Source organism: Nicotiana attenuata, unplaced genomic scaffold (genome assembly GCF_001879085.1).
Source record: "Nicotiana attenuata strain UT unplaced genomic scaffold, NIATTr2, whole genome shotgun sequence".
NCBI lineage: Eukaryota > Viridiplantae > Streptophyta > Magnoliopsida > Solanales > Solanaceae > Nicotiana > Nicotiana attenuata.
Window position 1 is genome coordinate 89,193 of NW_017672097.1, and position 22,600 is coordinate 111,792.

General features: G+C 35.7%; 2 protein-coding genes across 2 annotated transcripts; both read left to right on the forward strand.

The window, feature by feature from the left end:
* The first annotated feature begins 1,130 nt into the window (after positions 1–1,130).
* LOC109211789 (serine carboxypeptidase-like 27) lies at positions 1,131–7,243 on the forward strand. The gene is made up of 9 exons (XM_019375365.1): positions 1,131–1,905; positions 1,989–2,084; positions 2,212–2,304; positions 2,813–2,898; positions 2,987–3,247; positions 4,870–4,997; positions 5,084–5,179; positions 6,341–6,446; positions 6,578–7,243. Exons 1-9 carry the CDS (start codon positions 1,542–1,544, stop codon positions 6,716–6,718), a joined length of 1,371 nt encoding a protein of 456 aa, XP_019230910.1. The 5' UTR covers positions 1,131–1,541; the 3' UTR covers positions 6,719–7,243.
* Positions 7,244–15,219: 7,976 nt separating this feature from the next.
* LOC109211791 lies at positions 15,220–20,838 on the forward strand. The gene is made up of 5 exons (XM_019375371.1): positions 15,220–15,665; positions 16,760–16,859; positions 16,975–17,154; positions 18,086–18,203; positions 20,346–20,838. Exons 1-5 carry the CDS (start codon positions 15,419–15,421, stop codon positions 20,412–20,414), a joined length of 714 nt encoding a protein of 237 aa, XP_019230916.1. The 5' UTR covers positions 15,220–15,418; the 3' UTR covers positions 20,415–20,838.
* Positions 20,839–22,600: the final 1,762 nt, after the last annotated feature.

Here is a 22,600-nt window from a genome sequence, read left to right on the forward strand (position 1 = left end):
ATACTGTTCCCTACTTTCCGGGACCCAATAGTGGGGTTATGTGAAAAAGAAGGGAATTAGAATGTAAGTACAGCTCTAATTCACACACAAATATTATTTTTTATGATTTTCATTTCGATTTTATTGATGGGTTAGTATTTCTTTCATTCTAATTTATGTGACATAAATTTGACTGACGTGAAATATAGGAATTAATGAATTAAATTTTGTTTGTCTTAATCGTCATAAAATTTTGTGTGACTATTCTAATTTAATTTAAGGTAAAATGTAATGTCATCCAATGATTTGGTATTCGCTTGTCCAAAGTTTAATTTTTATGTGAAAACGCATAAAATATTTAACAAATATATGATCCAAACCTATAATTCTAAAAGTACTATATTTTTAGTGCTAAGAACATCGAAACAAATCAAGTTAAAATCTTAAATTTGCCTTTGATAATACAAGATTTTAAATTATTTTTTCTTAAATGTGAAAAACTAGTATTATTCTTAGAATAGTTGTGCCGAACCACCAAAGGTTATGGCGGAATAAATATGATACCTCCCCTTACAACTTATTTAGTTGGTAGTTATGCATCGTATCATATTGTGTTGTATTATATTATATTATATTATATTATGTTGTATCGTTTTGATGCATACAATGTTTGGATAAATTACATTATTATGATGTCATATACCAGCAATATGAATAATAATCTTGCAATATTACAAAGAAAAAGTAAGGTACGCGGTAGAATTATTATATAAGTAGGATAAAAAATAAAATAATATTATTTAATAATAAGAAAGGGCAATATGAGAGGGAAAAAAAAGGTAACGATGCGACCACACCAAATCGATCATCATATAAAATGGTATTTTTTGTCTTTAAATAACGACGGATTTAATGATACGATAGCAATCTCATGTATGAGCCTCTGGGAATGGAAAATATTATGGTTGGAATGCTTCCCACTTTAGTGACCTTATACAGTGCCAATCTAAATTAGTCGGCGCACAATAATGAAAAATTAAAAAAAAAAAAATTATGAAGAAACCATCAATCAAAAGGAGGATATTTAGTAATAGTAGAAAAGGATAAATTCAGCAGTGAGTACGACTAAAATAGTCCACTTTCTGTGGTCACAAGTCAGCAAATAAATTGGTTTTAAAAAATGTCTTAACTTCATTATGTAGGAATCTTTTAGATCAAATCTCCAACTACTTAACTATAATTCCAAGAATTATTTTAGAGATCTGTGCATCTGGGTATTCCTCATTTTGGTGTGTAGTACACCTTGGTGTCATTTTCATTTGCTAACTGTCCAATAGTACTATTGTCTTTCTCCTTGTCTCATTATTTTCTTGAAAAAAAACATTGTGTTTTTGTCCTTTGTTTTTCACTGTATTTGTTACTACATCACCTTATTATCTGTATAAATTCAAGAATTGTACTCATGTGCAAAAACATTTTAGCCCCCCCCTGTACATAATTCTTGAAAAAGATCCCAACTTTATTCTGTGCCTATTCATATTTTCTGTGTTTTGATTCAATTAATGGAGAAAATTTCCCCCTTTGTAATTTGCTTGTCATTGTTGTTTTTGGGTAGTTGTTATTGTTCCATAAATGTAGAACAATTGAGGGATAAAATTACTTATTTGCCTGGTCAACCAGCAAATGTAGAATTCAATCAGTATTCAGGTTATGTTACTGTAAATGAACAAGCTGGAAGAGCATTGTTTTACTGGTTAATTGAGTCACCAGTGAGTAGAAATCCTGAGAAAAGGCCACTAATTTTATGGCTAAATGGAGGGCCAGGTTGTTCTTCAGTAGCTTATGGAGCTGCTGAAGAAATCGGTCCGTTTCATATTAATTCTGATGGGAAGACACTTTACTTGAATCCATACTCCTGGAACAATTGTATGTAGCAGATTTTAACAATTTTTTGTTTTAAATTCTGTTTTTCTTGAATTTTTCTGATGAACTTGTGTTATTATGTGCAGTGGCAAATTTGCTTTTTCTTGAATCACCAGCTGGGGTTGGATTTTCGTATACGAATACTTCCTCAGATTTGTATAATGCGGGTGATCAAAGAACAGGTAACGATAATTTAGTAATTGAATGTTTGAATATTATGTATGTGCTTTCAATGTGAGAAATATTGAGGATTCATAGTAGTTATGTTGTTTAAGCTGAAATGTTGAACCCTGGCGTTTTGATTTGTAGCTGAAGATACGTACCAGTTTCTCGTCAAGTGGTTCGAAAGGTTTCCTCAGTACAAGCATAGAGAATTTTACATTGCTGGAGAAAGTTATGCAGGTAATTATTCATAACACATTACTTACTACAGTGGACCTCTCTATAACAACATCCTTATATAACAACACTTCATTATAAAAGCCAAGTTTTTTCGGAACCAAATGTCATGTTTTGTTATAATATATGTTCTCTATAACAGCAATTCGCTATAAAACCAAAAATATCCGGAACAAACGATGTTGTTATAGAGAGGATTGACTGTAGTAACATTTATCTTTGTCAATCTGACTGGTTGCTTATACATATTTTGCCAACACCTAGTATCATCAGAGGCGATTTAGTATTTTAAGTTCTATGAATTTAACCTTTAAGTTTCTTAGTATTGAACCCGTTGTATTCTTAAATTATGGGTTCAGACCTACTATTTGTTGCAATTTTAGTGAATTTTTACGCGTAAATTTATGTTTCGTGCCGAAAGTACTGAGTTCAGATGAACCCGGCGCACGAGTGCTACATCCGCCTCTGAGTATCATAAGATACTAATTTCTTTTTTCTTGTATATGTTTAGGGCATTATGTTCCACAGCTATCTCAACTTGTCTACCGAAGGAACAAGGGAATCAAGAACCCGGTTATTAATTTCAAGGGCTTTATGGTAGTAGTAGTGAAATTTTAACGTTGAATGCAATGCTAAGTTACAGTCTGTTTTTATCAAGGTCTATTTCTCTGACTGTACTTTTTAGGTGGGGAATGCTGTTACCGATGATTACCATGACTATATTGGCACGTTCGAGTACTGGTGGACCCATGGCTTGATTTCGGATTCTACCTACAAGCTTCTCCAGATAACATGTGATAAAGGATCTTCTGAACATCCTTCCACTGATTGCACTAAAGCTCTTCTTCTTGCCGAACAAGAGCAGGGAAATATCGACCCTTATAGCATATATACTCGTCCTTGTGCTAGTACTTCATCCCTTCGGCTCAACCTAAGGGGTCATTATGTGAGTCTTTATCTGATGCTCTCTTCTCACTCCACTTATCAATGGCAAATATAGGTGATTGTAGAACGATAAATTAAGGATGGAAAAGAATAAGGAGTTAGACTACTTGTGATAAGGCTGACTTGGTTCTGAGTACACTTGCAAATCTTTAGTTTGCTAAAATGACTGGAAAAACATTACATGCTTAAAAAGAATCACAAAGACAGATGAGTTCCTGCCATGTGAAAAATTGGAGTTTTAGACTATATGGTTGAAAGTTTGCATACTTAGAAGTTAGAATTGATAACTCAATCTGAAGTATAACCCTCTTTCTGGTGCCGGACTTGGCAAGTGGTTAAAAAGGGCAGCCCGGTACACAAAGCATCCCGCGTTCACGCAAGGTCTGGGGAAGGGTTGCATCCCAAGGGGTCTAATATACGCAGCCTACCATGACGCAAGCGTTAGTGGCTGATTCCACGACTCGAACCCTTGACTTGGCAAGTGGTTAGCTTTACAAAAATCTTACATCCTTAAAGATGACTAACAAAGATCAGAAAGCATAACTACCCTTTTCTTTTTCACCTTGTGAAAATTTGAAGTTCTTAATCCTTTGTCAAAATATATGCATCTATCAAAGTAATGTCTCCTTATGAAATAGATCCCTTTCTCAGTGGATCAATGTTTTGTGCTGGTAGCTGCCAACTGTTAAGTTAAACTGGACATTGCATTTTTGACGGTTCAGAGGTGCTGAATGTTATACTATCTAGGTGCTTGTATTTTCATCTGGATATTTGTCTGGTCATGCGTGAGAGAGAGAATGCAAGACTTCAAGTATTTTTCTTGTGCAGTGAGTGTATGATGATCCCTTTTTTAGTAAGTGAGACAGTGCCACTAAACGACTCTAAATTTAGCCGGTATGTAGTGTCTTTTATGTCTCCAAGTGGTCTATCTGTGATATTTGTTCATAGAAAGAAAGCTTAATATCGTTTAGTAAACAAACTTGCATCTTTTATGTTACCACCCTCAAATAGACAGATGAGTTACGAAGTCAAACCTGTGGAATTTGCTATATCATAAACATCCATCCTCATCTACACCCTCCTCCCCCCTTCAAAACGAAAAGGAAAAACAGAAAAAAATCTGTTTTTTTAAACTGTCAAACTGTGTTAGAAGCTGCCAGCATATTGTGAAGCTATTGTAGATTTCTGTTTACTTTATTCCTTTTCGGTGGCTGTTTTCACACAGTAAAATCACAAACCAATTACTAATTCTTTAGACCTGCAAAACAAGCGCGTCATCTGCAAGGAAACCCGTCTTGATGACATCAATTACCATTAAATCTCCTTTCTTAACTAGTAATCCTTCTATCTTTGTTCGTGTTTCTAAAACAAGTTCTAGTTGACCCTAGTTTATTTCTGATTACATGTTTCAGATTTTTATTTACTAAGATATGTTTTCACACCTATTTAAGTGTGAATTTTTTTTATTTTTCTGGATTTCACCATCTATTATTGTACATCTAATCTTGATAATTTAAGTCATTTTGGTAGTTCTGAAGTCCTGCATTTATTTATCAATCTTCTCTATTATTAATTCTTGTGCATTCAAGTTTTTAAACTTCTTCTCCTGTTTCAAACATGTAGCCATGGATGTCCAGAGCATATGACCCATGTACCGAGAGGTATTCTGAAGTTTATTTTAATCTCCCAGAGGTACAAAAGGCGTTCCACGCTAATGTAACTAAGGTTGCCTATCCTTGGAAAACATGCAGGTTTGTTGAAAAACTTTGGAAGTTTCAAGTTTCCTGTCTTCAAACTTGTTGATAACATTTAATTTTGGATTGTTTTTGGTTTCCAGTGATATTGTTGGTAACTACTGGGCCGATTCTCCTCTGTCAATGCTTCCCATCTACCAAGAGCTGATTGCAGCTGGTCTCAGGATATGGGTATTCAGGTAGGCTAAGTCACTCCTCCTTTCGAAAATCTTCGTTTTCCCCTCGATTATCATCGTGTTATTGGACCTCATTTTCAATTTTGGAGCACTTATTTCAATATCATTTAAATATCTGTAATTGGAAGTGAGGGGATTTATTCTTCTTGTATCTCATAGAAGAGATATTTACACATGTACCTATCATCAAAGTAGTCTGGAATTTAAGTTAATAGGCAGCTAGTGGAAAGGTTATACTAAGTGATCCTTGATTTAAGTGCAATTGCCGTTTCTTCCCAAGTAAAGCTGTTGAACTATTTCCTAATCTTGAGCAAGACAAGATGTTTGTAAGCAAAGTTGATGTTTGAGAATTTTTATGCTAAGAGTTGCTGTGCTAATGAGGAAGACTGCATTATTTCAGTTACTCCTTTATAGGGATAAGGTTCAATATGGTAAAGTACTATAATTAACCAATATGAAGACTCATTTTGGATGTGGCTTGTTAATCATAGCAACTAGCAATGATGCATGGTGAGGTTGTTTATGGTGTGCGCTTGGTAAATGATGTGAAAACAGATTATAGGAGACTGAAGTCCCTATTAATTCTAACTGAATATGGCTCTTTTTTCCCTTTTTTCCCCATCCCCCGGGCGAGAGGATAGTTGGGATGTGTGGTGAGGTTGAGACAGTGTTGAAAGAACTGGATTGCATAACTGGGATGTTATGCTCTAATGGATTCCTAGTAGTTGCAGTATTTCTTCCTTTTCTGCTTTATGTCGTTTGCAGAATTCACAAAATGATGTACTAATAAAGTGTCAAGTTCAATTATGAGCCTCCTACTTTTTGGCTAACAAAGGTACCTCAAAAGAGAAAATCGGAATGATATCTATCTTTACACATTATATTTAGCTAATTTATGTTAGTTACATTGTTAGCACAGGAAATGTACTATTCTGGCATAAGACCGGAGCCTTTTTCAGCCTAGACCTAAGATACATTCATTTGGCTTTTCACATAAAGTGAACTGGAAACATAGAATGAACTGATAAGTTTGTGTCATCTTGAATCCTGGTTTATGCATAAATGTCTCATTAAGAAAGCACAGCAAAATGTGATCACATCTGCGTTTTTAGCTTATTCGAATCAGAACCTGATTTTCCCAAAAACATTTGTCTTTCTTTGCAGTGGGGATACTGATTCAGTTGTTCCTGTAACCGCAACTCGATATTCTATAGATGCTTTGAAGCTTCCAACTATCACCAACTGGTACCCTTGGTATGACAATAAAAAGGTCAGTCCTAACTGAGATGGAAACATTAAATGTACATGCAAACTGTTTTCTTCTCGGTAACCTTGCATCTTTTCCTCTGCTCTATCGAAAATTCATGCTTTCGTTTGTCCTTGTCGTTATTCTATGAATAGGTTGGAGGATGGAGCCAAGTATACAAAGGGTTGACTCTAGTAACTGTAACAGGGGCAGGGCACGAGGTGCCACTTCATCGCCCTCGTCAAGCTTTCATTCTATTGAGATCTTTTTTGGAGAACAAACCAATGCCAAGCTAAAACCTGCAGGTTCCTCTGTCTACTTGAGAACAAACAAGTGAAAATCTGTAGAATAATAACCATATAATCGCGCTGTTCTTTCCCCTCGACTGGCATATTTCTGGTTGCAGTTGGAAATTATGAAGTAAAGGCCGCGGGGAGATTCAAGATTGTTACACCTTAATAATGCTTTACAGTTTACATTAGTTATATTAGAATTTGCATTCATATATTGGTTTGAATTCATTGTATAGATAAAAATATTATTTCCATGTAAATGGAGTTCCCAGTTGAAGACATTCATTCTTATAGGGAATTCAATTTAATCCTACTTGTTTGTATTGCAACTCTTTTTTTTCTGGAGACAAATATGACTCCCTCGGAGTGCGGCCCTTCATGGACCCTGCATAAACGCGTGATGCTTTATGCACTAGGCTGCCCTTTGCCCAACTTTAGCTTTTCTAAAGATCGGTCTGTAGACAAAACTATGTATTCTTTATGAGGATTATACCTTGTGCCTTAGTACTTGTACCTTGGTTTGCTAAATTCCTTTTTTATATCTCTAGTTCTTTTTTAAGAGAGTTCATAGTTATGGGTTTTCCCCTTAACATTGCCTAATAAAATTGCCAATAAAATTATCTCTAGTGTAGTTTTATATTGTTGCACCTTGTAGAATAAGAAAGCAAACAATGTGTTATGAGCTTATATGTTACTTTACAACTAGAGACATCTCAATTTCTTTATTTTCTACGTTCTATCCAACATAAAATAATACAGTACATATGTTTCGACTTACAATATGTTGGTACTAATAATTAGTTTCACACAAGAAACCAGATATTGTATTTATTATTATGCAGAAATTTTATACAAATCATGCCTTTTGTATTAGTAATGTTTAATTAATTGTGCATTATCAATACATAGTTTTATACTAGAAGCCAAATGTTATATAATTTTTTAGACCATTCTGTAGCATACTTTCCATTTTGGTCAATACCCTTAAATGATATGATTTGTTGAGGCACACACCATATAAATATGAGGAGAGAAAAATAAAAAAGGACATGTATAAGTCTTAGCACAACTCATTCAATAGTTGGTAATAAAAACAAATTTAGGTACTTTACATATGTTTAGCTTGTTAATTTTTTAAAAATTTCTTATCTTATCAAATATTATTTCATAAAATAAATGGAAAAAAATAGTCTCATTATATTTTATTTACCGATCTCTTGTTTTATTTTTACCATCTTTGTGGAGAAGAGCAATATAGTACAAAACTAATAGCATGTTTGATCGTGCTTCTAAAATCAGCTTATTTTGAAAAGTATTTTCTTAAAAGTACTTTTGGTGAGAAACAATTTGTGTTTGGCTAGTGTTTAACTAAACTTTTAAAAAGTACTTTTAATTATATTTTTCTCCAAAAAAATAATACTTTTTTCCTTGTAAAAACGGGGAAGTTCAGAAATAGCTATATTTACAACTGATAATAAAAAATAGCCAGAATTTCAAAAGTAATCGAAATTTAGCCACTTTTCTTGTAAAAATAAAATCTGAACAAAAATTCTCTTAAAAAATCCGAAAATATTCTGGAATTTTATAATGTGTAGGAGTTCTATCATAATATGCTGGAAGTTTATATGCAGGAGCTCCATAATCCCGCATATTATGTTGGAACTTTCCGTGGTATATTGGAAAGAACGACTATGGAATAACCTAAGGGATATCTCTCAGAACTACAAGATACCTTGGTATATTGCATGCGACTTTAACTGTATTATTGATCCAAGTGAAAAACAGGGCGGCAACCTTCATCGAATGTCCAAGAGCATGCCTATGATACAGTTCATCATGGACTGTGATCTCATTGACCCGGGCTTCTCAGGCTCACAATTCACATGGTGCAATGGGTGGGCTCCTAACAAGAGAATTTGGAAAAGGCTTGATAGGGTGCTGGTGAACCAAGATTGGATGAACAATTATGATTCTACTAGTGTTAATCACTTGATCAGAACAGGATCCGACCATTCCCCCCTCCTTACCATTGCTAAGAACACATCCCAACCTGCCACCAAATATTTCAGATTCTTAGACTTCTGGACTAACGAAGTAGGTTTTAGGTGGTAAAACAAGCATGGGATATAGAGGTTCACGGCTCCCCTATGTGGAAATTCCATCTGAAACTTAAAAATACTTGCAAGTGCCTATCCCACTGGTCTAAGACATCTATTGGATATATTTTTGACAATGTCAAAGATCTGGAGAATAAGGTGGAGGAATTGGAGCATAAGATCATTACAAACAACAATGAGTACAATAGAGCCGAGCTTAACCGTATTAATGCTCTCCTTATCAGGGCCTATAAAAATGAAGAATCTATATGGAAGCAAAAATCTGGGATCAAATGGTTTGTGGAAGGGGAAGTTAATTGTAAATTCTTTCACTCCATTATCAAGGGCAGAAGGAAGAGGTTGACTATTGATGATAGGATATAGTTACGTATTTTAGTCGATTATCACACTCTAATTTATTGCACTTTAGTTGAGTTTGCGCTTTAATCGCTAGTGTTTTGCACTAACGGTGTGTTTTATGCCTTGTAGGAGTGATTCCGAGCTATATAGATGTTATGGAATGAATTCAAGTGATTTGGAGCTTTGAAGCCTGAGTAAAAGCCCAAGGAATTAAGCTGGGATCATATTCGGGGATCAACGGATGATAGAGCAACAAAACGAAGAATCGAGTAGGCATATTGCGCACTGTTTAGTAAAATGCACATAACTTTTTGCTCAGAACTCCATTTGGGCTCCACAATATATGGTTGAAAAGCTAACTCAAAGGGCTACAACTTTTATGTTTTTCCAAATTTTAAACGGAACAGGGTGAAAAACGCAGTCGAAACCGCGGCCGCGGACCTGAGACGGGCTGAGGCAGTATACCTGCCATATACCGCGGTCGTACCGCGGTTTACCGCGGCCGCGGCTGTCCAGACGTGAAAAAATTGTCCTTTTTCGCGTAGGAGAAGGTATAATAGCTTGGGCCTCACCCTACTTGGTATATATACATGGAAAAATGGTATTTTAAGGGAGGAGACCAATTTTTGACACACTTTTGACATAATTTAGACCTAAGGAGGCTAAGGAGACCGGGGATTCGACCTAAGGAGTCAAGAACTGGGAGCAAGGCGGAGAATTCTTCAACGAGTTTTTCCTTCCTCTTCCTATTTTTCATTGTTGGTTATGATTTTTAATATTGTAGTTTTACATACTATTATGAATAGCTAATTTGTTATCTAGGGTTTTGATGGAACCTTTTGTAGGATAAATTCTTGTTATGTTTTTATATAATTGAGCCGTTGAATTTCTCTACTTGTTCAACTACGTGTTTATTATTATTGATTGAATGGCCATCGATTGATTGTGCCTATTTATTATGTATTACTTGAGAAAGGATACAAATTTAGGTAGTTGTTGAACAACATCACTCCTAACGTATGTAAGAGATCAATACAGAGGGTTTAAAGGCGGGAATAGAGATAACGAAACCTTGGTGCGATCGTAGTGAGCAGTGAATTAATGTCAGCTAGTGTAGTTCGAGAGAATACATCTAGTAAATTGTGGTAGTTGCTCGAGAGAGAATTACGACAACCAAAGTACTTACAATCGGTAGAGAATACATTGGTAAAATTGTAGGGAACATAGCTAGAAGGATTCCGATAATTGGGGAAATCATAACTCTAGATCTCCTTAATTTAGTCTCCAACCCTTTGTCTCGTTAATTGATAATTTTACCGCTTTCTAGTATTTGCTAGTTAATTAGTTTGAAATATAAATCTCAATCTTTATAATTTAGAAAATTGTTCAAACTTGTCTTTTTAGTGATATTAAACAGATATAGCTAAGCCTTAGTTCTCTGTGAGATTCGACTCCGGACTTTTAGACCGGATTATATTTGCAGCGACCGCTTATCCTTTTTAGGACTAGAGTTGGGCGTGATCAACTATCAAGAATATCATACTTAATGATGACAATTGGATTGAAGGAGATGATCATATTGCCAATGAAGCTGTATCCTTTTTTCAGAATCAATTTACTAGAGAATATACTGACTCCAATTTCTCTATTCTTAATTGTATACCTAAAGTAATTAACGAAATGGACAATGCAGATCTCACTGCTAATCCTACTATGGAGGAATTGAAAGCAGTTGTATTCTCCTTGAGCCCATCCAGTGCACCCAGACCAGATGGGCTCTCTGGGAAATTTTATTAGTCATGTTGGGACATTATTAAGGAGGACCTATTACTAGTGGTTTCTGATTTCTTTGCAGGTAACCAAATTCCAAAGGCAATTACTCACACCTGCCTGATCCTCATTCCTAAAGTGGATAACCCTCAAGCTTTCAATGAATTAAGGCCTATTAGCCTTAGCAACTTCTCCTGCAAAATTATCTCTAGCCTAGTGAATCAAAGGCTAAGCCCCCTCATGAACAAGCTGATCTCTCCTTATCAAATAGGTTTCATTAAGGGGAGATCCATAACTGAAAATATTATGATGGCTCAAGATATGGTCCATAATATTACAAAGCCCTCCATACATGGGAATGTGGTTTTAAAAGTAGACATGACTAAAGCATATGACAGAGTCTCATGGGAATACTTGTGCAATATTATGAGGCACTTTGGGTTCAATGAAATCTGGATTGATATTATTTGGAGACTTATTTCTAATGTCTGGTACTCTGTAAATATCAATGGAAGTAGACATGGATTTTTCAATTCTACTAGGGGTTTAAGACAAGGGGATCCTCTATCTCTTTCTCTCTTTCTTATTGGGGCTGAACTTCTATCGAGATTAATGGAATCTTTAAACAATCACGATTTTATCCCACTTTCGATAGATAATTATAGTCCTATTATATCTCATCTATGCTATGCTGATGATACAATTTTGTTTTCCTCAGCTGATCCGGAATCCTTGAAGATGATGATGGACAAGATGGAGACCTATGAAAAGATCTCAGGACAATTAGTAAATAAGTCTAAATCTGGTTTCTATGTCAATTTCAAAGATGATGATCCAAGAATCAACCAAATGCAGACCACTAGTTTCAAGAATTGCAAGTTTCCAATGCAATATTTAGGATGTCCTATCTACATAGGGAGAAAAAAAATCGTTTACTTCAACAACATGGTGGCTAACATAGCAAAATGACTCCAAGGCTGACAAGGTAAATTCCTATCCTATGGTGGCAAAGTCGTTCTTATCAAATCTGTTTTGCATGCTATCCCACTCCATATCCTATTAGCAGTTCACCCGCCTAAGACGACTTTCTACCAGATTGAGAAGATCATCTCCAACTTCTTCTGGGGTATGGATGGTAATAAGAAAAAGAAGCACTTGCTTGGAAAGACATGTGTTGTCCAATAGAGGAAGGGGAAGTTGGCTTCAGATCTCTCACAGACACATGTGATGCCTTCTTTGCTAAGTTATGGTGGCAATTCAGAACTCAAAATTCTCTTCTTAGAGACTTTCTCGAAGCTAAATATTGTAAAAGGTTCCATCCTGTTGCAAGAAAGAAAGTTCCCGGCCAATCTCATACTTGGAGAAGAATGATGGACATAAAAGACAAAGTGGAACCTTATATTTCATGGAGGCTTGGAAGGGGGGAAATATCATTCTGGTGGGACTCTTGGACCGACTTTGGACCTCTAGCTCATCTGGTTCAAAATAGCAGGACTCCTATTATGGTAAAGGAGTTCTACCTTCATGATGATTGGAATCAGAGTAAATTGATGAGAATTCTCCCTTTGCACGTAGTCTATTCCATCAAAACCATCCCTTTCAACAGCAATAGAGAAGACAGACCCATTTGGACCCCAGATCCTTCAGGGGAATTTTCTTGTAAATCTGCATGGCACACACTGAGATCTAAGTGAGGAACTACTCTTACAGGTATTACTGTTTGGCATAAAAAGCTTCCTTTTAAAGTCTCCCTTTTTATGTCTAGAGTCCTTTTGGATAAGGTAGCAACTGATGTTGCTATTAAACGATATGTGGTAAATATTGCCTCCATATGTAACTGTTGCTTCACTAACCACTATGAGGAATCCACTGACCACCTCCTCAGTGAAAGTCATATTGCCAACTTAGTATGGTCTTTCTTCTGTAACTCTTGTGGTATCAGGTTGGTCCAAGGCCAGGTAAGACAGAGAGTTATGAGTTGGTGGTTGACTAAGCCCAAAAATGAAGTCCATAAGGCAGTACTTCAATGCCTTCCTTCAATCATATGTTGGCAGATTTGGAAGAACAGATGTTCGGCTAGGTTTGACAAAAAGCACATGTCACATTGCTTCATCATCCAGCAAATGATCAAGATGATAAATATGCTTATCCATACGAGTTTCCCAGATTTGCAATTGACAAACATGTGGCATGATACTTACAGTAAAATTGAGAAGCTCTCCCATGCTATCCATTGTCAGATCGCATATTGGCATAAACCTCCAACAAACTGGTTTAAACTCAATACTGATGGTTGCAACAAGGGTAATCCAGGCTCGGCAGGTGGTGGTGGTCTTATCAGAGATCACAATGGTGTGTTAATGGGTGCTTTTGCAGAATTCTATGGAGATTGTAGTTGCAATATTGCGGAAGCTAAAGCTATGAGGCGAGGCATCAAAATGTGTATTACAATGGGCCTCACAAATGTTATAGTCGAATCTGACTCGACGATTATTCTAAACTTGATCAAAAGAATCAGGAAACCACCCTGGAGATTCAATGATATTATTGAGCAGATTCAAACCATGACTAAGGATCGTAACTATGTCTTTTGCCACACCTTGAGGGAAGGAAACAACTCTGCTGACATGCTTGCTGACTTGGGTGAAGAATCCAAAACTGTTTCTATCTTCAATGAGGTTGTATCATTACCTATAATGTTAGAGCTTTAATGAAGTTAGAAGGTGATGGGATACCAAACTTCAGATTCAGACAAAAGAAGAACAAGTTCATTATCAATGACAGCATTTAGCAATAAACTCCTCTCTAGCACCTTTTTGTACATATCATCCATGTGTGTTGCTACAAACTCTCGGAGGAATCACAGCCTTCTTCTTAACCTATCTAATTTATTTTGGTCAATTATGTATCATAGGGTGAGTCCAATCACCTACCTCATTGTTCTGGAGGCCAAGGTCTATGTCCTCCTCCGTATAAATATGATTTTTGATATATATATATATATATATACAGGTTGGAGTCATGCCTTAACTCCTCCATCACGATGATGGAATTGTTAAAAAAAGAAAAAAAGTAGTTCCAACTTCCAACATAATATGCTGGAAGTTTATACGTAGGAACTCCATAATCCAGCATATTATGCTGGAACTTTCTGTGTTTAAACAAAACAATGGCGATTTTTCAATGACTTTGCAAACATTGACTATTTTTCAATTATCAGTCCGAAAACAAGCTAGCTCGTGCTGTTTTTACCGTAAAAATCACTTTTAACCAATATTTTTGGCAAAAAAGAAGCAGGGCCAAACATGCTATAAATCTTCATGGAAAGGATAATAGTAATGCATAAGTTTATTTGAGGATTATTTTTAATTACACAAAATCCAAACATTTCCTCAATCTAGCTAAAAGAAGAACTCTCGACTGAAGAAGCGATTATATTTGTAGGGGCAGAGGGCCATAGTATTTATATCCATAGTATTTATTATATCCATAGTATTTATAACAAATACTATTATATTCATAATATTTATTACTCATTTCAAATTATTTTCTCAAATCTAATAAAATATGCATCAATTAATATGGGTATAAAATAATAAATTATGCACTTCATTTATTATTTCTTAAGGGGCTTGAAAAGTCAAAAACGTGCCAAGTAAAAGTGAATGAAGGGAGTATAATTTGTTCAGAGTTAGGGACCTACAACATTTTTACGAGGAGAGAAAAATATAAAACGACATGTGTAACTCTTAGCACAACTTATTCAATAGTTGGTAATAAGAGCAAATTTAGGTACTTTACATATATTTAGTTTGTTAATTTTTTAAAAATTTTTTAAACTCAGCGTCATATCAAATATTATCCCATAAATAAAATAATCTCCTATATTTATTTACAACTTAAAGAAAATAAAATATCGTTGTATTTTATATATTGATTGATCTCTTATGTTATTTTTATCATCTTCGTGAAGAAGAGTAACGGAGTACAAATTAATGTAGCATGTTATTTTGCCGTGCTTCTAAAATTAGCTTATTTTAATGAGTATTTTCTCAAACGTGCTCTTAGAAAAGTATTTTTTTTTTTTTTTTTTTGTGAAAAACACATACTCATTGTGTGTTTGGCTAATCAAATTTTTGAAAAGTATATTTTTTCAAAAAATACTTTTTTACTTGTTAAAATTTGGCTAAATATTTTAACTTTAGAAAAAAACACTTTTTAATGCTGCCAAACAAGCTATAAATCTCCATGAAAAGGATAATAGTTAAGCATAAGTTTATTTTAGTTATTTTTCATTACACAAAATCCAAACAACTCCTCAGTCTAGCTAAGAGAAGAACTCTCGACTGAAGGAGCAAAAGCTAATTACCGCCGGGGAATCTGCAGCTTCATTCAACCAAATATTTGCTCAGCTCAGAGGGAGAAATTCATTGAGTTTAATGCTGATTTATTGAAGGTATAACACAGCACCACGAAAATGAATGTAGTAGTAGCATCATCACCATTGCAAGTACCATATTGCTGCTGTACAAAATCCCTAAGCAAAAAAAGGAACCCAAAATGTGTGGCCTCAGCTTCTGGCGCTACTTGTCTTGTAATTGATGATACAATTCAAGGGCAAGCTTCAACTTCAATTGAAACCCCAAAAACACAGTCAGTTACAGCACGTCGACTCATATTGCTTCGACACGCCAAGAGTTCTTGGGAAAATCGCTCAATTCGGGGTACCCTACTTACCCTTTTTAGCCCACTAATATTTAGAGGATTTAATCATGTACACTAACAGAATTTTAACCTGTTACCTTGTTTACTAGATTATTAATTAATCAACATATTTACTTGTTGTTACCTATTAAGTGACCTGATTGTATAAATATTTTTATACCGCGGTGCATAGAACATTACAACTTAAGCTCAATTTTTAGGTTAGTTACCATTTTTACTAGATTATCTGTCAATGAACAGATTACTTGTTGTTACCTATTAAGTGGCCTGATTGTATAAATATTTTTTATATCACGGTGCAGAACATTAGAACTTAAGCTCAAATTTTAATGTGTCAGTGTAAGGAATTTGATAGCCTCTCTACCTTCACAAGGTAGAGGTGAAGGTAGAGTAAGGCTCAATACACACTACCCTCTCCATACCCCACTTGTGGGATTACATTGGATTTGTTGTTGTTGTAGTGTAAGGAATTTTTATATAGCAGGTTATTTATTATAGGTAAATTGTCTTAATTTCAAGATTACAAATTAGCTATAGATATCCTTTAGCTGACTAGATAGTGTAAAAAAATTGTGACGGTGTATCCTGAAAGACCTACAATTTCTAGCGATCCATACAGACTTCACAAAAGATAGGACACAATAGAATGGAAGAAAACGGATCTATATAGGCGATACATATTAGTTTGAATATGTTTTAGATGTTAGCACTTGTACTATAGGTCGTACGCTTTCTAGGATTGGCTTAGCGTTTTAGAGATTTATACGTTTAGAAAATATACGTAACTAATACCTTTTATTTTTATTTGCATAATATTGACATGAGATGAATGTAAATGGAGTAACATGATCAGTGAGGATACACATAGCCAAAACCAGCTTGTTTGGGACCGAGCCGTTGTTGTTGAGTTGTAATGGACCAGACATAGTTCAATTTTCATGCTCCAAAGACTTGCATTCCATGCCTCATGCAAATGTTTCCTCTTGCAAAAGAAACAATTACAGAAAAAGCTCATTGTGTTGCTATAAACAAAAAGTAGCTCGATTTATAGGTTTAATATAATATATTCATCATAGATTATGTTCTTGAGCAGATCATGATCGTCCTTTGAGTAGAGCTGGACAACTCGACGCTATCAAGGTCTCACAAAAACTCCTACAATTGGGCTGGATTCCAGAACTTATTTTATCAAGGTTAGTGGTTCTTTAAGAACGTTGAGAGGAGTTTTTTTATGTGATTCTTAAGCTGCTTAAAAATTATATTGATATTAACAAACTAAGTGGTCGTTTTCTTTTTGTTATGGCGTAGTGATGCACTGCGAACGCGGGAAACACTGAAAATAATGCAAGAGCAAGTCCAAGCCTTTTTGGAAGCTGAAATACATTTTATTTCAAGCTTTTATTCTGTTGCAGCAATGGATGGTCAGACGGCTGAGCACTTAAAACAAGCAATTTGTAAATACTCGAGGGATGGGATCTTGACAGTCATGTGAGTTTTCCTTCTGCTTGTGATTCTTTGGTGGTGGAATTTGACATAATGGAACAGCATTAGTACACTGCATAGAAATCTATTATGGTTCTTGAAAAAATTTTGCAAGACTAGAAGAACGAACAGCTCAACAGTTTGCTCGAATTATTGTACAAACAAAAAAGTCTCACCCACAGCTAAAGGGTAGAGGGACGGCATGTTTATTGTGAAATCATATTATAACAGGTTAATAAAGAGGAAGACCAGGAATTTTCTTTATTCCTCGATATGAGTGCTTAGGGTTCTCTACCTTCATTAGGTAGGGGTAAGGTCAAAGTACAGACTGCCCTCCCCATACCTCACCCGTTGGGAATATACTGGGTCTGTTGTTGTTGTTGTATGAGTGCTTAGGCTACAGAGGATAGTGTCATTATTGGACGCAACGTGGCCATTCTTCATTGCAGAAAAATTGAGGAAAAGGACTATCTGCATTTGTTGGTTTTTATGTGTGAGAGGAAATGATAGATGTCAATCATTTGTTCCTTCACTTTATATTATTATGGTGATGGCAGATGCGGACGAGAGTATAGGAAATAGCTCCCTTATCACTTTTACCGGTCATATGGAGAGAGAAACATAAAAGCTTTTGAAAGAGTTAAAAAGTACTTTTTACAATTGTTTTTTTTGGATACACTTCTGGAGTATAAACAATATTTTCAGTCAGTAGTGATGACTGGATGCTCTATGTTTTTGTGAAATCCTTTACTATGTATATACAGTTTGTATCCAAAAGGTTTTCCCATTACTAGAATTATTAACTTTATTAAAAAAGTGGGATTTGTACAATCTTCTATTTCATCTCCTGTTGGGAAAACGGCAGTTCTTTATGTCGATTTCCAGTTGCTAGGTAAAGTGCTACATTGTAAAATACTAAATTTAATCATCTATTCAGGTGTATGGGACACAATAGAGGATGGGAAGAGGCAGCCTCAATGCTTTCAGGTGTTTCTGTAGAACTAAAGACATGTAATGCTGCTTTGCTCGAAGCCACTGGGAAGTCGTGGGAAGAGGTTTGGTCATTTATCTGTAACACTTGGCTCCTTTTTTCACAGTCCTATTTTTGCAAATTCAATTGCATCATGAATGTCAAAGTAGTATATGGTAAGTTGGTATACAGATTTTCAATGTGAAGTGAAATGGCTATTGGCCCCAAAATAGGGCCCATCATTCCGATTAATTGCTATTTGTGTGGTTGACCTCCTTATGTTGGATTCCCACCTTGTGTCACACCACTATCTACTTTCAGCTTCTGTTTTCAGTTCCCGCTTTCTTCCTGCTCCACAATTTGTTATCTGCTCCACCTATCTTTTAGCCATTGCAAGCTAATTCTCACAATTGGTAGATTTTCAGTACCATTGTAGGAAAAAAATTGAGCTTCATACCCTCTGTGCTTAGACTGACAGTAGTTGATCAATGGATGGGTAAACCCACTCTTTGCAGTAGATCTAATGTGAAAGTTCAAAGAGATGTCAAGGTTACGTGAGCAAGGATTTTGATATTGAAACCCGCAGAGCTGCAGTTTAGATCTGCAGGGGCCAAAAGGTATATTAAAGAAATAAATCTATTTTAACAATTTGCATATAAGCTTATGAAAGAATGTCTCCCTATTGTAGATTTACCAACAGAGGAAGCTTCTTAAGTCAATAAATACTACAGCTGCGACAACCATGCCCAATCCCAAACAAGTTGTGGTTGGCCATATGAATCCATCATACCTCTTATGAATCCTCAGTGATTATATTTTTTTAATTGAACTCATCTCAAGCCTATATTATACAAAATAAAAATAAAAATAAAAAGTACTAGAAGTTCTCCATATGTTTTTTTTGATAAGGTAAAGTTTTGTTGATAGATCATAGAAGTACCAAGATGGTACAGAAAATTACATAAGAAAACATATATCACCTACAAGAACTCCCAATTACATCTTCCCTAGCAAATCCAAAAATTCCATATACTGATCCATATTCTCTAATAAACACGTCTTACACCGAAAAAACAAATTATGTAGACAGGAGTTTTTGTTTCTAGAAATATGATTTTGTTTATTTTCAAAACAAGCACTGTTCCTTTCACTCCAAATGGTCCAGAATATGCATAGTGGGACAGTCCTCCAGCTTTGCTTCTGATTCTTTGTTGTCTTCTGCCCTTGCCAGCTAACCAGTAGACTCCTAATGCTTGAAGGCATAACCCAAGTAACACCACAAAGGTTCAAGAAAAGTTCCCAACACTGATTTTGCAGTTTTACAGTGAACATGGTTGACTGATTCCAAACCTTCACACAGATAGCACCTATTGCTTCCATATTTTCTACTGGCATATGTATCTTGGATAAGGCTAAGAAAATCCTAGAAAGCCGAGGACCTAAAATAAAGGTACGAACATGGCTAATAAAACGTATTCCCAACTAATTGGTATCGCCTATGTAGATCTTTTTCTTCCATTGTGTCCTATCTTTTGCTAAGTCTGCATGAATTCCAATAGATTGTAAGTTCTTAAGCCAATAAATATTTCAGCTATTTATGTCTTTGTTTCTTTTTATTTTGATTGGTTCAATAATTTGAGATAGTACTTGTGACTGGAATTTAGGAGAGCAATGCTGGTAGATTCCGAGTAATATGCTATTGATTTTAGTACTATTTTGCACCCTCTGTCCTCTGAATCTAAAAGTGTCATGAACTAATGACTGCTTTCAGATGGAATATCACTTTACATCTCTTTGTTTTTTCCTTTTTATCACCGTAACTGGTTCTTTGCAACTTGGAATTGTTTCTTGAATATGGAGCTAGGTACGAGCAACCTAAGATTTTGTGAAGTCTAATCATCTTTTGCATTTAAATGTTATGTATTGGGTTATTAGTTATTACCATGTCTGAATGGCAACGCAGACCTTTCTAAAGAGATTACCTTATAGACATATCCACTCTTTAACATTTCAAATGGAATAATAGTTTTAGTTTTTGATAGCCTTTCTTGAAAAGTGTAAGTAGGAAGAAAACTACTTAAAGATGCTTTACTTGTCTGAGAGTAACCACAATTGAATCTCGAGATGTAATGATGATGAGTGTGCTTTATGTAGTTTCACAAGTCGCAAAATGAAGTTTCTAAGATCTTTGAAGTTTTATCTTGTCTGACTTGAGTGCCTTCCTCAGGCATTTTCTCTGGCTGGACCTGGTGGGTGGAAGCTTCAAGGGCTTGTGAAGCCAGACACTGCTGTTTAGAGTTATTTTAGTTAAAGGAATATATAATCATCCATTTGAGGGACCAGCAGCCCAGCAAAATGCAAGATTGAAGCAGACTGGATTACAAAATATTCAATCGTCTGTTGCGAAGCTTATTCAGGTAGCTTACTACCAAAACCACCCACGCCTGCTCAAGGGATAAGACTACTATTCCTCAACATCAGTTGGTGCTTCACTTACTGTTGGCCCTGTCATTGAGATGTAATCGTCTTTTGTACCAAAAGGCTGATTTTCACTCAAAAGATAGACGCTAGCTATGCCAACAATCTCATGTGTAGAATAATTTTGCTGGATAATTCGAGCCAGGTGGACAGCTTGTCTTGCTAGATTTGTAAATTTGAATTTAGCCAAAAGTCTATTAACACGATATTTGAATTTAGCCAAAAGTCTATTAACACCATGATATACCGTCACTCTTTCAGAAACATGGTCAGTGAAGATTCGTATAAGTATGGTCAGTGAAGATTCATATAAGTGCTATAATTGTCGCATAGTTGTTGTCGTGCATTCTTTGTGCCAGTCTTTCCAACTCAAAGCTTGCACAAATTTGGACGGCTTGATTACTGCAAATAAAAGATGGTCAAGGATAGAGCCGACCACGACACAATGGCGAGGAGTCATCTTAAGAAGGATACCGAGGTCAAGCAAGGGGAGGAAGTAAGCAACGGTAGGATAGTTTAGCAATAGATGTAAGGAATATTCCATTGGATATTCCCTAGGTTGTACTTTTTAGGGTTTTTTTGAGGATAACCCTTATAAATAGGAAGAGATAGAGAACAAAAAGGATCTTCTTCTACACTTTTTGATAAGAGCACTTGTAAAGGGTTGACTATAAAGAATATACAAAAACGCTTGTCTTGTTCACTGATTCTGTTGCTCAACACACGTAGTCCACTCTTTGTTTGCAAGGTCCAAAGATTCCCTATCCATTTTCATTTATCTTTATCCTACGTTGCTGTCAGGAAGAAGAATCACCCAAACCATCTAACATTTGGGTGATAAATTCCTCTTTATTACATTTATTGCCATTATTTGCATTTATTGCATGTTCTTATTATAACATTCATTGAATACATATATGACCTTTCTTACTCAAAAACACGATCCCATTCCACGGATCTGTCCACGTTTTTTATCTAGAATTTATTATATCTAACTAGGATTCACCCTCTATTCCCTCATTAATTAGTTTAAAAAAAAGCTTAACACTCTTTGATCAAACAATTTGGCGCCGTCTTTGGGGAGGTTTGTTTACCTTGAAAATGGTAATTACAATTAGATTTGATTTTGTGGTTCTAAAAATACGTGATCTGTTTTTATGCTAGTTGTTAGGTAATGGATACTAAGTGTGAGACTAAAAAATAAGATAAGAACTCAAAAACGGTGTGTTTAAGCAAACCGGGTGGCTGAGAATCGGGGTCTCGAGCCTGGTTATACGGGACCTCGGTCGAGCTCGATACTAAGTTATGGACAACCAGTAAAGGACTAACAGCTTTGGGAGCTTTGATGAAGGCTCTTTATGATCAATAACGAGCAATAAATGAAGAAAAATTAATAGAACACAATAAATGTAAATAATAGAATCAAGGGAGAACATATTTAAGTTAGAGAGCAGAGAGTGTTCTTGTATTCAATATTGTGTGTTTTTTCTCCCCCCTCTAAAAAATAGCAAAGGTCCCCTTTATATAGGAGGAGGGAATCCCATCATAGTACGTATGCATTTATTACAAAGAAATGTAGCTGGTACAGCTACCTAGCGGTCTGGTACAGACTGGTACTGTTCTTGTAGGTGTTGTCAGTTTGGACCACGTGCCTAGGGAACTTACCGTTTATCCATGATAACCATCGATCTACACTGCCCCGAAGTCGATCGTTGGGAACCCTTCGGGGTTGAACCTCGGGTCGTGCCTCGAGCCTTCGGAGACGTGCTTATGAGGCGCCGTGACGACCATAAAATTGGACCCTCCGATTTTCACCGTATACAGATAGTCCCCGCGTTTCTTAGAGTGAAATGATAAGAAAACGACTTCGCTATTGATCTCCTCGAGATTCTCACGATGACGTCAAGCTTACGACGTAAGCTTTTGCGATGACTAAGACATCCCATCAGTTCATCTTCTCAAAAGAATTCATTACACTGCCGGTTTATTCTTCCAAAAAGTGAT